Source organism: Sclerotinia sclerotiorum, genomic scaffold (genome assembly GCF_000146945.2).
Source record: "Sclerotinia sclerotiorum 1980 UF-70 scaffold_3 genomic scaffold, whole genome shotgun sequence".
Classification (NCBI taxonomy): Eukaryota; Fungi; Ascomycota; class Leotiomycetes; order Helotiales; family Sclerotiniaceae; genus Sclerotinia; species Sclerotinia sclerotiorum.
In genome coordinates this window covers 334,081-349,109 of record NW_001820833.1, presented here as the reverse complement: position 1 = coordinate 349,109, position 15,029 = coordinate 334,081, and the positions used below count along the sequence as shown (strand labels likewise).

The 15,029-nt window shown below is 42.7% G+C and overlaps 5 protein-coding genes across 5 annotated transcripts; 1 reads left to right on the top strand and 4 right to left on the bottom strand.

Moving 5' to 3' along the window:
* Positions 1–873: 873 nt before the first annotated feature.
* SS1G_02239 (predicted protein) lies at positions 874–1,110 on the bottom strand (the record flags this gene model as incomplete). The annotated part of the gene is made up of 1 exon (XM_001595973.1): positions 874–1,110. The coding sequence occupies one exon, from the start codon at positions 1,108–1,110 to the stop codon at positions 874–876; it is 237 nt and encodes a 78-aa protein (XP_001596023.1).
* A 960-nt stretch (positions 1,111–2,070) lies between these two features.
* SS1G_02238 (predicted protein) lies at positions 2,071–2,520 on the top strand (the record flags this gene model as incomplete). The annotated part of the gene is made up of 3 exons (XM_001595972.1): positions 2,071–2,083; positions 2,258–2,374; positions 2,432–2,520. 3 exons carry the CDS (start codon positions 2,071–2,073, stop codon positions 2,518–2,520), a joined length of 219 nt encoding a protein of 72 aa, XP_001596022.1.
* A 1,650-nt stretch (positions 2,521–4,170) lies between these two features.
* Positions 4,171–9,289, bottom strand: SS1G_02237 (hypothetical protein; the record flags this gene model as incomplete). The annotated part of the gene is made up of 3 exons (XM_001595971.1): positions 4,171–7,891; positions 7,936–8,569; positions 8,635–9,289. 3 exons carry the CDS (start codon positions 9,287–9,289, stop codon positions 4,171–4,173), a joined length of 5,010 nt encoding a protein of 1,669 aa, XP_001596021.1.
* A 2,259-nt stretch (positions 9,290–11,548) lies between these two features.
* SS1G_02236 (predicted protein) lies at positions 11,549–11,953 on the bottom strand (the record flags this gene model as incomplete). The annotated part of the gene is made up of 1 exon (XM_001595970.1): positions 11,549–11,953. One exon carries the CDS (start codon positions 11,951–11,953, stop codon positions 11,549–11,551), a length of 405 nt encoding a protein of 134 aa, XP_001596020.1.
* Positions 11,954–12,579: 626 nt separating this feature from the next.
* Positions 12,580–14,511, bottom strand: SS1G_02235 (hypothetical protein; the record flags this gene model as incomplete). Its single annotated transcript, XM_001595969.1, has 1 exon — positions 12,580–14,511. The coding sequence occupies one exon, from the start codon at positions 14,509–14,511 to the stop codon at positions 12,580–12,582; it is 1,932 nt and encodes a 643-aa protein (XP_001596019.1).
* Positions 14,512–15,029: the final 518 nt, after the last annotated feature.

Genomic DNA, 15,029 nt, shown 5'->3' with positions numbered 1-15,029 from the left:
TGTTGGAGAGCCTCAATCGGTAAAATAGCAATGACATCTGAATATTAGCTTTGTTGTTTGGCTTTCTCTTGAAACATAGATTGTAGATACTAGATACTTACCCCGTACTAAGTAAGGCTAAAGCTCACGGAGTTATGCGATTGGTAGTATTGGTAGTATCATACCGACTTATCACTAGAATGAGATGAAGCTTGAAGAGATAATAAATATAAAAGTGATGATATATTCCAAAAGATGTACCGGAATATACTGATCGTCGAATCACCAATGTGTTTAGGTAGATATTATTAGAATTCTATGATGGTATTAAAAAATCTAGAATAAAATGGAGCAAAGAACTTCCACTTTCTCTTCCACTTCCACTTCCACTTCCCTTCCACTTCCCCCTTCCACGCATTGATCTGATTAAACCATTCATTATCCGACTACCGGGACCAAAGGTACAAGGTTAGACGGAGTACCCCACTCTAAATACGATATCGATTTGATCAATCCTAGATATGCATATTGAAGCGATCGATGATCGAGAAAGCTGAACAATTTAACATTTGCCATGTTTTTCATGATGGGTGTTGATGAGTTTTGAATGATGCATTAGGTCTTACTCCAAGGTATTGAGGTGGTATTTACTATTTACTATTTACTATGTATGTACTGCATGCGTCACGGTGATTAATTCCAACTAGCTTTTTGGGAAGATAGGGATAGGAATAGTCATTACGCAAACTATTAGCTTTAAAAGTTGGTTGCATTGAGAGTCGAGACTGTTGTAACTTGTCATGATCTCTTATGTTGTTATCTGCATGATGCTGTATCAGTACAGACTCCGGAGTAAAATAGTTCTGTGGCGGTCTATTGCGGTCTGTGTAACATTCAACATTCAACATTCAACGTTCTGCATTCTGATATTGTGATGAATTTACTCCGTGCTCTCTCTTCTTGTTCTAGTTTTAGATCGACACCTTTAATGACATGACATTGAGTTGCAACTCCGAAACTCAACATGGTATGTTCTAACGTTCTAACTTTTATATCTTCGTTTCCACCAAACGAGGTTAGTGAAAGTGCACTATAAACCCAAATCTGTGGAATGGATATTTCAATCCACATATCTGCCTGCACTGTACTCTGTGATAATTCTAGACACTACGCCATATCCATCCTACGGGATCATACCTAGTATCTAAATACAGAGTATGTATCTACTATCGAAAAAGGGGTAACCTCACATGAATCAAAACCAAAGTCAAAAATATTGAAAAACGATAGAACATCAACCATCAGTGCATCACTCATTCATTCACATGACCCTTATCTTCCAAACCTTCTTCTCGGGAAGCCTTACCAAAATCCCAAAAAGTCCACTTCATGCACTTCATCCACTGCATGCATTCAAATCATACGACTCTAGAACCATGATCAAGAGTCGGGACAATGTTTCTGCTCTACTCCGTATCATCGCCGAGTATGTGCTCTAACTCTCAAACACGTGACTTAACATAACCCTCACCTACACGGTACTCCGTAGACCTACCTACCTGGTGAACTAACTACATCTGCCGTCAAGCACCTCGTAAGTGCAATATCATGACGATATTTAGCCCTGTCACGACGAACCTTCACTCTTCCCCATCTGGCAGTAAATTCTTCGTTACGAGTATTGTCAAAGATTCCCAGTATCCCCATCAAGAAATAAAAGTAAAAATAAAGTAAATAAAATAAAACAAAAATAAACTTCCCCCAAACTACAAGCTAAAGTAAACCTCGTGCTGCGTATTCGTACACACGATTCGCATCCCACCAGCACGCATCCCTCTACCGGTATCCCATCCCATCCTATCCAGTCACGTGCAAATCTATCCCACTCATCGGTAAATCACCGGAAAAACTCCATTCCCAATCCCAATATTTCTAAAACTCCAAACAAGCCTGAGGCATAAACACCATATCCGCGTCGCGAATAATTTTATATCCAAGTCGTCGTAGATAGAGAACCATACCATACCACTTCCACCCTCCAGCTCCTCCCACACTCACCTCTTACTCCGCCAATCCAATATCAAAATCAACATGGCAAAAAAAGGTACATTGGCTACATACACAATTCTCCCCTCCCTACAACTTTCCCCCTCCACCTCAAACCCACCACCCACCACCCCTCCCCTCCTCCTTCCCCCTCACACCCCAATAAATAAACAAACAAACAAACAAACAAACAAACAAACAAAATAACTAACCACATCACCCTCCTTCACAGCCAAATCCCGCACTATCCCCGTCCGCCTCATATCAATGGCTCTGACTGGATATTACAAGACGCTTATTCGACCGCGTACGCATAGGCCGCTTAGTATGTTGAAGTATGATCCTGTTGGTGAGTTTTGTTTTTTTTTCTTGATTTTTGTTTTTTTGGGTTTGAGTTTGGGTTTAGGTTTGGTTTGGGATTCTGGGGAGGAGAATGGGAATGAGGTGAGAGGGATTGGAAATTGGTGGAAGGGGGAAGGAGATGGGATTGGGTAAGGGGGGATAGAGAGGGGAGGTGGGGGATCTGAGATTGAGATTGGGATTCTGGGTTGAGGATGGAAGGTAGAGGGAGGGAGATACGAGATTGGAGATGGAGTGCGAGGACTACGATATTGAGCGAGCACCTGCATCACATTACATCGAACGAGGAAAAGTCGAAACAAGCGCAGAGCAATTGAGATGCATTTCACCATTTGCGCAACATACACACGAGCAAGCACTCGATCATCTCACTTCACTTCGATCCATAAACTACAGTCAACCGGCGCGCAAACTGCATAAACGACATCTCGTCCCAAAATACCCAAGCATCCGCTCTCTTCTGCTGCCAACCCCGAAATCCAGTCCGCATCTCAATATCACCTCAACCCTCTCCTCAATTCTCAATCCCCATTTTCTTATCCTCCCGCACCCCCAAACCTCCAAACCCCAAATCCCAAAGCAAAAACCAAACATCCAACCCGCAAACTTAACCCATAAACCTCACCATCTCTCTGCTACCACGCAAACCCTCGTCAAAAACATCAAGAAAACCCCAAGCTAACCACACCCCTTTTTCCCCCTTTATTTAGTCCGCAAGAAAGTTCTATTTCTCGAGCAAAAACGAGGTGGTGGTTCGAAATAGTTGAAATAGTTAGCTCACATACATCATTCATTTATTTATCCCTCGATACGACACGATATGATGCGCAAACACAAATACACACACAGCACGCAAGTCAATGAATAGTCGAGAAAAAAATATGAAGCTTAAGATAGGAAAAAGATACGAGAAAGAAAAACGAAAAAGGAAAGAAAATTAAGATACCAGAGAATAGAGGATAGAGTGAGCACTAGGGAATGCACAAGAGTTAGGCGGAGGGGAGTCCTGGGAACGTTTTACCGTGGTATATGCATTTGAAGAAACGATGCTATTTCTTCAGAATATCCAAGTCTCTTCTCAAAAGAAGCTGCTGGGAGAGATGTGGAAGATAGGTTGGGGCTGCTACTGCATTCATACTGCATGGTAAAACCATGGACCTAGTTAGTGCGGGTGCATGCGCATTTAGGAACTAAACAAAAGTTGTACGAATCACACAACCTTGGTACTGTATGAATAGATGCATGGAATGGCGTATGGGGCAACATTGTGAATACAATCACCATTTATTTCGACTTACACAATGTGGAATGATGAATGACAACTTTGTTGATGTGGATTCTAGATTTCTAGATTATCCAGCAAGCATAGAGCCTAATATCTGGTGATGTACCTTCTGGTATACATAAGCAACAACTTGCGAAATATATTCACTTTCTGACAATTATAGCAACATTGGCTATTCCTATCCTCTCTTCTCCCTGTCTCCTTCATCCACCTTCCATAGCACAACATTTTATTAAAACTAACAATCAACAGCAACTTCAATACGCTCAATTCCTCTCTTGCAATGTAAAGCCATTACAAGTGATCAATACAACTTCAGCTCTTTTCTTTCGTACGTTCAAAACCTTTGAGATTCTGCAATAATACAACAGTACAGTCGAATTCCGTAGCGAAGATGCTATGTCCAATCTGGATGGGGCCAATTTGGAATCAAGGTGCAAGTCGGTATCCCGATAATGGCTGACCAGTAATATTGCCATCTGAGCTATGAACATTTCACCTTACAATCGATCTTGGGAGTCTGGAATCATTGTCTTGTTGGATGGTTGGCGGCGAGACACTCTGGGTGCTTTCGCAGGCTTGGCGGGTTGTAGGTTCTCAGCGGCGAGGGATGAATTTGACCTCGCTCTTTTAATGGCGTTGCGCTTGATCTCTGGTGTTGGCTCATACCGAGGCTCTGGTACTCTCGAGTTAGAAATCTTTGGAGTTGAACTTGCGATGCGATTGTAACTGCTCGCGCCAGTCCCCCGAGTTGCATGAAGGCCAGTGTCGAGCCCACGATTGTTTCTTGGCGCTGGTTTTTTAAAAATTGGATTGTAAGCTTGACCTTGTGGGCCATCTGGAATAACAAAAGAGTCCTGATGATCAGTCTTCTTCAAAGCGGATTTGGTTGGCTTGTTCATTCGGCGTTGAATATTTTCTTCTGCAAGGGAGGGGATGGGCCCGGGTGCTTGACTTGGTGTATTAATTGATTCTTCCTCAACAGCAATCACAACTTTGTTAACCTTGGACTTCGGAGTGCCAATGGTCTGTTCTCCACGAGGATAGTACTTGGATCGAACGCTATCCACTTGTGCAATCTTATCATTCGATACTAGGCGATTCTTGTTGTATACTCGCTGCAGTTCCTCACGACTATGCGCGGATTCCACATTTGGCATGATATCTTCCAAATCGGTGAGAGGACTTGTCTCCAGAGAAGCGGTGTTGGTGGAGGGTTTGATCGGAGTCCAATTTCTGCCGCTGTTGTCGCCATACGCTCGTGAAGATGAGGTCTGTGAAGTAGATGACATGGTTCGCGATGAAGAAGATGCAAGTACTGCATCATTCTTGAATTCCGAATGGTTCCCTCCTACGAGTTTATCGTGGGCTTGATTGTGGAAATTGTTAGATTTTCGCTCAGCAGGCCTACGTGAAGATGGCCGAGCATCATCAACACGGCTGGGAACGCCAAAAACCTCCTCAGTCACTGTGCTGGTATCCTCTAAAAGCTTTCGTAACCGATCATTCTCTGTCATCAGAAGCTCATTTGTTTCATTCATATCACGAAGGCGTTTCTTAGCACCCTCGATTTCACCTTTAATCCTAAGACACTCGTCTCGACAAGCGTTTGACGATGCACGTTGATTTTCTTGCTCTTTGCGAATTGATAATATCTCTTGTTTGTGTTCCTGTTTATATTTTTGAAGTTGGGGAGCGGAAATGGAACTTTCTTCCAAGCTTTGAAGTTGAAGCTTTTGCTGTAATACCTGGTCTTTGTAAGTAGTCATCTCTGACTTAAGTCTGTTGATCGTCTTCGCATGCTCATCAATGGCCCATTGAGATTTCTTTGATTTTTCAATCGCTACATGTAGCTTTTTCTCGGTTTCCGTTTGCTTATGCGTAAGATCATTGACTAAGGAGTCATGTTGGGCGACTAGATCCTTTCTTTGACACAAGGCGAGCTGCGTAGTTTCCTGCCGAACCATCTCCATGGCTGATCTACACTCAATTTGGAGCTTTTGATTATTTCCTTCCATTTTTTCAATAGTAGAATTGGCGTTTCGCAATTTATCCTCTGTTTCGCGTAATTGATTTCGAGTAGAAGTAATTGTTGCATGGTGAATTTGAACATTATTCTCAGCTTGACTCTTATCATCGTTTGCAGTGAGGAGTAGTTTTTGTAATCTGGATGTCTCCGTGACCAAGTCATCGACCTTCTTCTTGAGTTCTGGATCCTCTCTTGGTTGCGCATTTGAGATTTCCAGCTGCTCAGCTTTATTTATTAACTGTAAACGAACGTCTGCGAGCTCTCGGGTTAACTCATACATCCGGGCGATATGGTGCTCCAAAACTGCGTCCTTAGAGTTCAAATTTGCTTTCAAACTAGCATTGCTATCTCGGAGCACATTGAGCTGCTCACTGAGTTTGATATTTTCATTCAGATCACCATTGATTTGATCAAGATATTCTCTAAGATCATCAAAGAGCTTGACGGTCGACTCCTGGAAATTGGTGTCCTTACTGCCATTGTCTTCAAGCTTCGTCTGAATTCGAGTGTAAAAGTCTTCGAGAATTTTAATCAGAGTTTGTTGCCACTCCGATGACTGATTTAGAGAACTTGTAATCGTCTTCGAAATTTCGTTAAACTTCCCTTGAACTCCTTCACTGGAACTCAAAACTTTGGTAAGTATCCCATCCTCTTTAGTAAGTTCTCCAAGGGTGTCGACTTGAGGCTTTTGGAGAATCTCCATCAATTCTTTGTGACGACCAAGGTCACTATGACTGATTTGTTTTTGAAGTTCCTCGATGCGTAAACGTTCTTGTTGGAGTTCCACCATATTTGAATCATCAAGAGCCTTGAGACGAGCATTTTCACGCTGAAGTTCAACAATCTTTTCACCCAAAGCTTTGAATTTGGCATTCAAGTCCTGTTGAGTTTTGTCTTTTCGAACCTCCACCATATTTGAATCATTGACAGCCTTGAGACGATCATTTTCACGCTGAAGTTCAACAATCTTTTCACCCAAAGCTTTGAACTCGGCATCCATCAACTTCTCCTGTTGGGTTTTGTCTCTTCGAATTTGCTTGATTTGCTCCGATAGCTCCGTGATCCTGCTAATCTGAGCTTTTATTTCCTCAGATTCTTCTGTGGAAACCAATTTTAAATTTCCCATCGATTTCTTCATCTCTTGTGAATCTTGTCTGAGGGACTTCTGGCAAATGACAACTTCATTGATATGTTGTCTGTATCTATTGGATAGATCATTTAATCTCTCGACTCTCTTTGACAATTCATCCTTCTTCGCCTCCAATTTTTCATTGATTACACGTGTGTCTCGCAATTGGGCTTCAGCATCTTGCAGCTTGGTATTGAGATCAGAAATAGAGTTCACCTGACTTTGGATAATTCCCTGTTGTCTTTGGCACTCCATAACAACGTGATACAGAGAATCAAAATCTAGTGCAGGTTTCTCTGGTCGGCTGCTGATATGGTCTCCAATTTGATAACTTTGATCTTGAGATATCACAACTGTTGATTTAGCGACTTTGGTCCGACCAATATGGCTGGGTGACACCTCAGATATACCTTGAGGTTCAAGATCAAGTGATTTAACTGGTCTATTCATGACTCTTCGCTGAATCTGATGTCCGGCCTGATTTCCCGTCGTCGCCTGGGGTCGAGATGAATCTTGTCGTGAGTGAGGTCGAGATATGTTTGCTTGTGACACGGAGCGGGAAGGCTGTGGATGCATTGACGCATGATAGCCAGTATGTGCAACAGAATGGCTTGGTTGGAATTCGGAGATTGGAATAGACTGATGAGGTCGTCTAAAGTCTTCTAGTGGCTGATTCTCCTCATATAGCGCAGACTTCATAGTCGGATCTCCCATAGTAGCATTGGATTCTTGAACCCGAGAGTGCGAAACTGATATATCACTTCTAATTGGCTGGATTGTCGATCCTCGCTGAGCGCTTTGCACCGGATTGATGCTGACAGGTAATCTCCTGGACTCTGATTCCGCAGCTGCTTCAATCCGAGTTGGCCATTCTTCTTCGGTTGATCGAGATTCTGAATGTTGCGGTTGTGTCCTCGATTGTAGCGCTGGTACTTGAGTATTAATTGCCACATTCCGATTTACTTGCAATTTTGGTTCATCCGAAGATGCTTCTGGAAATGGAGCTTTCTTGATCATGTTGTGAACATTGAATTTGGTCTTCACACTGACACGATTCAATCTGCTAAAGTCAGATGATAAGCTTGACAAGAACAGGAGTGCACTTACTGATTTGATGACTTTTGTCTCATCTTGGGACGTTGTGAAGCATGTGGCGGCGTAACAGTGTTTTGCAGAGTTAAAGGTGGCCGGGCTGGTTTAGATTGATGATTGTGAGAAGTTCCTAGTACCGACAATTTATTTGGTTTATCGAAAGTGTTCTCATCCTTTGATGAACCAATGCCACTTGCAGACTGCGAGAAGATATTATCAGGGGCTGCCATACCTTCTTTCGTCTGGAGCGATGGATCCGCGGAACATTTAGTAGTTATTTGAAGTGGAAAAGTTGCCGAATTGTTCTGGATAGCTTCTCTCTCTGGCACCTGAGTCTTTGCAGATGAGCTAGCATGATGAGGCATTTGTGGGTGTCTAGAACTGTTGCACGTCGTGGAAAGGGTGTCTCTCGGAGGGCAAACCGAACTTAGTAAGGGTAAATTGCGGCCATCGGATACCTGCTCGACCAACTCCATGTTTTCAGCAGGACGGATTGCTTCCTTCTCAATAACTGACATGACAGGTACAGCAGCACATTTATCGGAAACAGAATGAGTAACAGCAGTTTCATGATCTCTAAAAAGTGCCTTTTGTGTAGACTGTAAGATTTGTGTTGAAGGTTCGCTGCGAGAATCGGGCATGAGAGTGGCTGGCATTACGTCAGTATGCTATTATTACACTGGCAACTTAATAACTCCTTGAGATATAACTAACCTCCGGGTAATAAGGTTGTCTCCGGTTGAGATGCAACCTTTGATGTGGATAGATTCTGAACTGTCGGCACCCGATTCCTTCTCGTATGTGCTGGAATACCAAATTTGAAAGGAGCTTCTTCTGGGATTTTGGGTTTTAATATGAATTTGGGTGGCGACATATCGGTATGATGGATGGCTTTAGTGGATGGTTTATCATTTTCAAGGATATCTTGTCTCTGAAATGATGGATCTGAACCTGGAAAACGAGGGGTATCTTCTGTAGCTTGTGTATCTATCTCAATACCTACATATTGTGTCTCTTCAACAAAGGATCGATAACTAAAATCGGCATTTTGCGTATCCTTTTCAACAGACTCCTCTTGATGACGTGTTGCTTGAGTATCTTTCTCAATGTCTACAAATTGAGTTTCGTTGACGGAAGATTCATTGCTGTCTTGCTGGGGAATTGGTTGTGGATCCAAATCCATTTCATCCGCCTCAGCATCAGTGTCATCTATTTGTTCGTCATCAGAATCGAAGTCTTGTTCACCGCCTCCATTATGATAGCCATCTGCACCGCCCGGAAATGCCTCGTCCAGATACATTTGCTCTGGGGGGGGAGAATGTAGCGGAGCCACGATCTGACTCTCCTGCTCCTCTAGGTTCAATGCCATCTCGACGAAGATGAACACTAAAATATTCATAAGTATTAAACGAATTTTGAGGTAATGATTTCATACCTGGAAAGAGACAAAAGAGTAGTTATACGCAAAAAGTGACGACCATGCAAAAAGTCATTGAAACTTTTGTAGGATCGGGTTTGAAATGCTCAGATGGAAGGGCGAACAATCTCACCAATTCGCCTTCGTTCGTTTGTTCGCTGGAACACGAGGCTTTGATTTAAGTGATAAATGAAACGATGAGGATATGAAGTATGAAATTTCAACTGTATAGCGGACTAGATGAATGGAACGAAAGTGTGCGAAGGTGAAGAGAAGATTGATTGATTGAGGTTTGTAAGATGAGATTAGACAATGAGGAGGAGACAAATGTGGGGTAGAGAAAACTTGGGCACACAATGTGTGAATTTGACCGTGAAGGCAGGAGCATCTTCGTTCCTTCCTTTCCTGTAGACATTCGGCTGCACCAGTCAAATGCAGTCATTATTGGACCTCACCTATAATTTGAATATAGAGAACACACAGCATCATGAAGAGACAGCCTCTTAACATAAATGATTAGAAAATATGGTTTCATTTCTCTTGATGTCCTCATGATAAATGAAGATATACTTTCGACTCGAGTTCAAAGCACGTGACAAACGCGTGATTATTAAATTTCTCGACTTCGAGATGAATTGGTATGCAGAACCTACCCGATAGATAGGTGGTGGTTGAAATCAATGATGCATCAGTTAATATAAAAACATTACCAACGCCCGAAAATAGGTAAGCAATGCATTACTGTGCCCTCCTTAAATATTAAATTAGCCTGCAAGTCATGTCAATTCTGATTCTCACATCTATTTTAAGATCCAAGCCCATCGTCTGCTAGAGTCAAAGTTAGGTATGAAAGTAGAATCATGAATGTGAACATTATACCTACCAGCCGACACAAAAACTCTCCAAACACTCCACGTAACGGCGACATGTGAATCCGTTTGAAGAAACCCATCACTTCACCAGTCCAAACCTCCAAACACAACGAAACGTACCTCAAATCTTATATCAAACAAACCACACAAAACAACCCGAACACAGAAACCCTCCTCTACACCAACCACAATCCCACGACTTTCATTATCCAAAAAGGCCCTTACGGAACCTCAACAGCCGAAACGCATCTTACTATAAAAATAACTTCCCAGCTCGACCAAATCATTTATTATATTGAATCTGCATCCAATCAATAACACCCGAACCTCTTGCGGAGTAATTGAATATTGTATGCTGTATACTTGCTCTATGCAAGCAACCGGATATAAAAATATCTTATCAGCGTATATTGCATTCAATTCATACATACATTCATACATTGATATATCTTCTCCAGTATCTCCAGAGTCATATCTAGCATCGGTAAAATACCCGATTGAATACCAAACATAGAATGCATAGGATTACACATCCCAAAATGTCATGTCACGTCACGACCAATCCGCATACCACCCCTCATCAACTCACCAACTTCTACCGTCTCACCTCTTTATGTACCGACCCAGCATCTCATCATCATCCACAACCACTCCCAAACCATCACCTTCTCACTCCCGCAAAAAATCTCGGCAATCACTCACACCTAACATACATAAATAACCAACCCATCAGTCCCCCTAGCGCCAAAAAGCAAGCGCTTAAATCTCCATCCTCAACAAATCAAACCACCGAAAAAACCCTCCATACATCCAACCCCAAACTCTATCTACCATACCCATATCCAGTAAGGTTACATAACAGATGAGTTTTCAGACCGAAAATAAATATTAAATATTAAATATGCACATCTTACACCTATTCAGCGACCACCCACACCAATGATACCATGATACTCATGTCTCCGTAGTAATTTTACAAGCAAAGAATTCGAAGAGTGTAGCATTACCATACAAAAGCGCTTACATCCATCTACACACACACCTAGAAATGGAAAAAGATATACCTACCTAGTAGATATATGAACCTAGATTCCACATTCTCATTCCGCCCATTATCTCATCACACCACTCATCTCTCTTCATTGACTATTTGATTTGTCGTTTTTTTTTTGTGCTTTTGCTTTTGTATCATTTCTGTATGCCACTATCACTATCACAGCGTCAGGAGTTTCATTAAATTTTCCCCCTCCTCCAGTCACACTTGAACATTACTGGTTTTTTGCAATTCTTTAGTAAGGGTCTAGCGTTTTCACATTTGGAAATTGATTCAAGGATTATTTTATTTCATTATGAAGGACATTTTCAATCTTCGAGTTTCCTTTACTTTTTTCTTCCTCTTTTTTCTTTTGGGTAGAATTTCTGCACAAAGTTCTTTTGTTACTTCTACCGCAAGTCCCGTCTCCACGTCAATATCAAGTACAAATTCTCCCCAATCATCCACAACAGAAACACCATCCTCAACAACCTCTATATCGCTCACCCCAGCCATGTCCTCCAGCTCCGTCGCATCATTTTTCTCCGCGCTCGCTACTTCAGAACCTTCTGCCCCTAATGACCCATCTGCAGGTGATGCCGCAAGTTCAGCTGGAAGCAATGGTGTTGATAGTGATGCGGGAGCATCAGGGACTTCGAGTGGGGGCGTACAGTTGTCGACCGGAGCTTTGATTGCGATTATTGTTGCCATCATTGGCGTGTGTATTTTTGGAAGTACAAAATCCTTTCTCCCCTTCTCTTGTTCCCCTAGAAAAACCAGCAAGCTAACGCTTCAAACAGTAATCACAGCAACACTCTTCTATTTAGCCAAAAAGCGTTCCTGGGAAGTGCGCAAGAAACTACGTGCGTCGGCTCGCAAAGTAGCTGTTGCATTAACACCCAGAAGAGCTACATTCGGCAAGGATGCGCATAAGAGACCTAGTAATCGTGGGTTGGAGAGAATTGACGAAGTGCCGCCCACGCCAAAATTATCGAAGACATTCGTGAGTGTGAACGATGTTGAGAAAGGGGAAGGAAAGACGATGGAATTCGAGTTGTCGGAAGCGCCAAAATCGAAATGGGCGAGGAAAGTGAGGAGTGATAGATGATAGGTGATGATGGCTGCTGAAACGGCTTTAGTTTTGTGTTCTGATGTTTTAATGTTTGATACCCATGGGATGAATGATATGAAAAGGATAAAATATATGGATCGCCTCGCCATTCTGCGAATAATGGTATTTGTTTTCTGTTGGGGCATAGTTTGCAGGTATCCGAATTCCTGAGGTTTGAAGATTTTGTATTATGAAAGGGGTATCATGAAGTCTTATCTTCGGACAATTACAATCTTCTGAAAACATTTCCACTGGCGCTTCGTCTTGCATCTTCCCGTCTACTTCTACTGTTTGCAGGCTTGACCTCGATCTTCTCCTTATCCTTCTTGCTAGCAGGAGCAAATGTGATTGAACGCTCGCCAACAACATCACCCCTGTTTTTACTAACTCGACCAGTGCCTTGCTTACGAGCTCCCAGAGCATTGTCTTTACGTTGATGTCCGGATTTCTTGTAAGACGAGGAAGAGATACGCATCTCAGGAGCTGGCTTAGGCTTCGAAATGATCTCATCTTCCTCATCGTCGCTCGATTCATCCTCACTATCTACCTTGCGTTGTTTTGTCTCTTCACCACCACCAACCTTGGTACTAGGGTTAAGAGCCTGGAACTCTCTGCTACGCTCGTCAACAGCGAAGTCTTCGTCCTCGAAAAGTTTGCCGAAACGTGAGTCACCCAAGACTCCAGCAGTTTCATCAACCTTCTCCCTGCGTTCCTGTCTCTTGAGTACTTTGTCAACCAGGTTCTGATTGACCTTGACTTTCTTGCCACCTCTGATTCTACTAGCTCTCTCTTTCTCAATCTTCTCCTTAACTCGTTTGTTTCTCTCGTCTTCGAAGACGTAAGGATTGGCAATTAATTTGGCTTGCTCATAGAGCTTATTGGCTACAAAGTAACCGTGCATATATGGTCGTAAAAGGTTTGTAGTTCCCACGAGATGACCCAGGTTGAGCGCCTTGAGCTCTGGTATTTCCAAGAACTTGTAATTATCGTACGTTTCACTTGGTGCTTCTTCTGCCATTTCTTCAACCATATTATCCAGGAATGAACACCATTTCGGCGCAGGACCCAATTGTGGAATGAAAAAGGCATGCTGTTGTTTGCCTTCATTGGCTGTGAGAAGCATGCCACTGTTCTTGCACCAAGCTACTGAGTTGATATCGACCGCTGGTTCAACTGAAGTCCAAGCTTTGCCGTCCATCTCGTCCCACAATTTGATGATTCGTTTATCTGCGGACAGAATTTTCTTCTCCTGTGAAGATGTAGTCATATGCATCAAAGTCTTAATCGGAAAACCATATCCTTGGTCTTTAGTCAATATTGGCACAGGTCGTCGAAGATCATAGAGTTGTACAATTCCCTCCGAGGATCCCGTCGCAATTGAAATACCTGACCTATCGAAATCAAGCGCAGTGATTTGCCCTTTTCGAGCACCGAGAATCCCTACTCTTGCTTTGGATCTTGAATCCCAAAACTCTACCGTACCAATTGAGGTTCCGAAAGCCATCAGGTTATGACTTTCCTCGGCAATTGCTGCGCAATTGACACTACCAGTATTAATGCCTCCTTGCAAAGCACCGCCACCAGAAGTTGTAAGGTCATCACCACCAACCTCGATTTGGTATGGTTTCATATAGCGTCCTATCTCGAGATTCAATCGGTAAACTTCACCAAGACCATCTGCATTGACACCAACGGCAGGTATAAATGCTTCCGTTGAGGCTCTATCGTAGACAAGGTCGCGCCCATATCGAGGTAGTCGAGTTTGGTAATGGCATCCACCTTGTGTATGAAATTCCAGTCTGCGGTCGGTTTGTAGATGAAGCGACTTCGTGTAGTCATTAGACAGAAGAATGAAGGAGTGGTTGAGAGTTGTGGTATGTCTTGCGAACGAAAGAGATAAATGGGGAAGGTAGTGTGTGTGAATCTGCGGTTTGTATGTGCCGGTACTCATAACCCATTCGCCATCCTCACTAACTCTTATGCAAGAGCTAGCTTCTTCGAACTCGAAATCCTGTAAAAGTTCGACACGATTGGCATATTCTGGATCATTTTTTAAGCTGCGCTTTCTCTTGCGAGCAAGCCAGTCAGGTAGAGGGCGTGCAGTAGAAGCACCTGAGACGGTGTATACCGGTATCTCACTTGAATTCGTGAGCTTCATGATGGCAACTAATAGGCCAAAAGAAGTTGAATTTTAATAAAATACTAGTTAGTTTGCCATATTGTGAAAGATGTCGCATTCAAAAGGCTCCAGAATAAAATTATTTTCTTATCGTTCGGCCTCGGGGGTTCTTTTCGCCGGCGGCCGACAGCGGATAATCAACTTTGGACATGGGTGAATCATGAAATTTAGCCTGTTCGAACGAATTGGCAGATCCAGTGTAGTGCATTTCCTTAGTCCGAGTAATCGGTAATTTTGACCTTAACATGGTCCGAACATGTTATCAAAGCTTCTCCCAAAGTACTTTTAATAGATGTGGTATACCAGCAGCATCCTTAAGAAGTCGGATGATTGCAATATATCGTCTCAATGCTTTTACTATATTCAATTCTCCTACCGTTCTATGCTATACTTGTCCTTTGATTGCTTTTTGTCTCGTTACAACATTTAGTCTCACCTTGCTGAACAGCCAGCCACTGCGACAGCCGACATCTTCGTTTTGAGATGGAGCCCTGCGA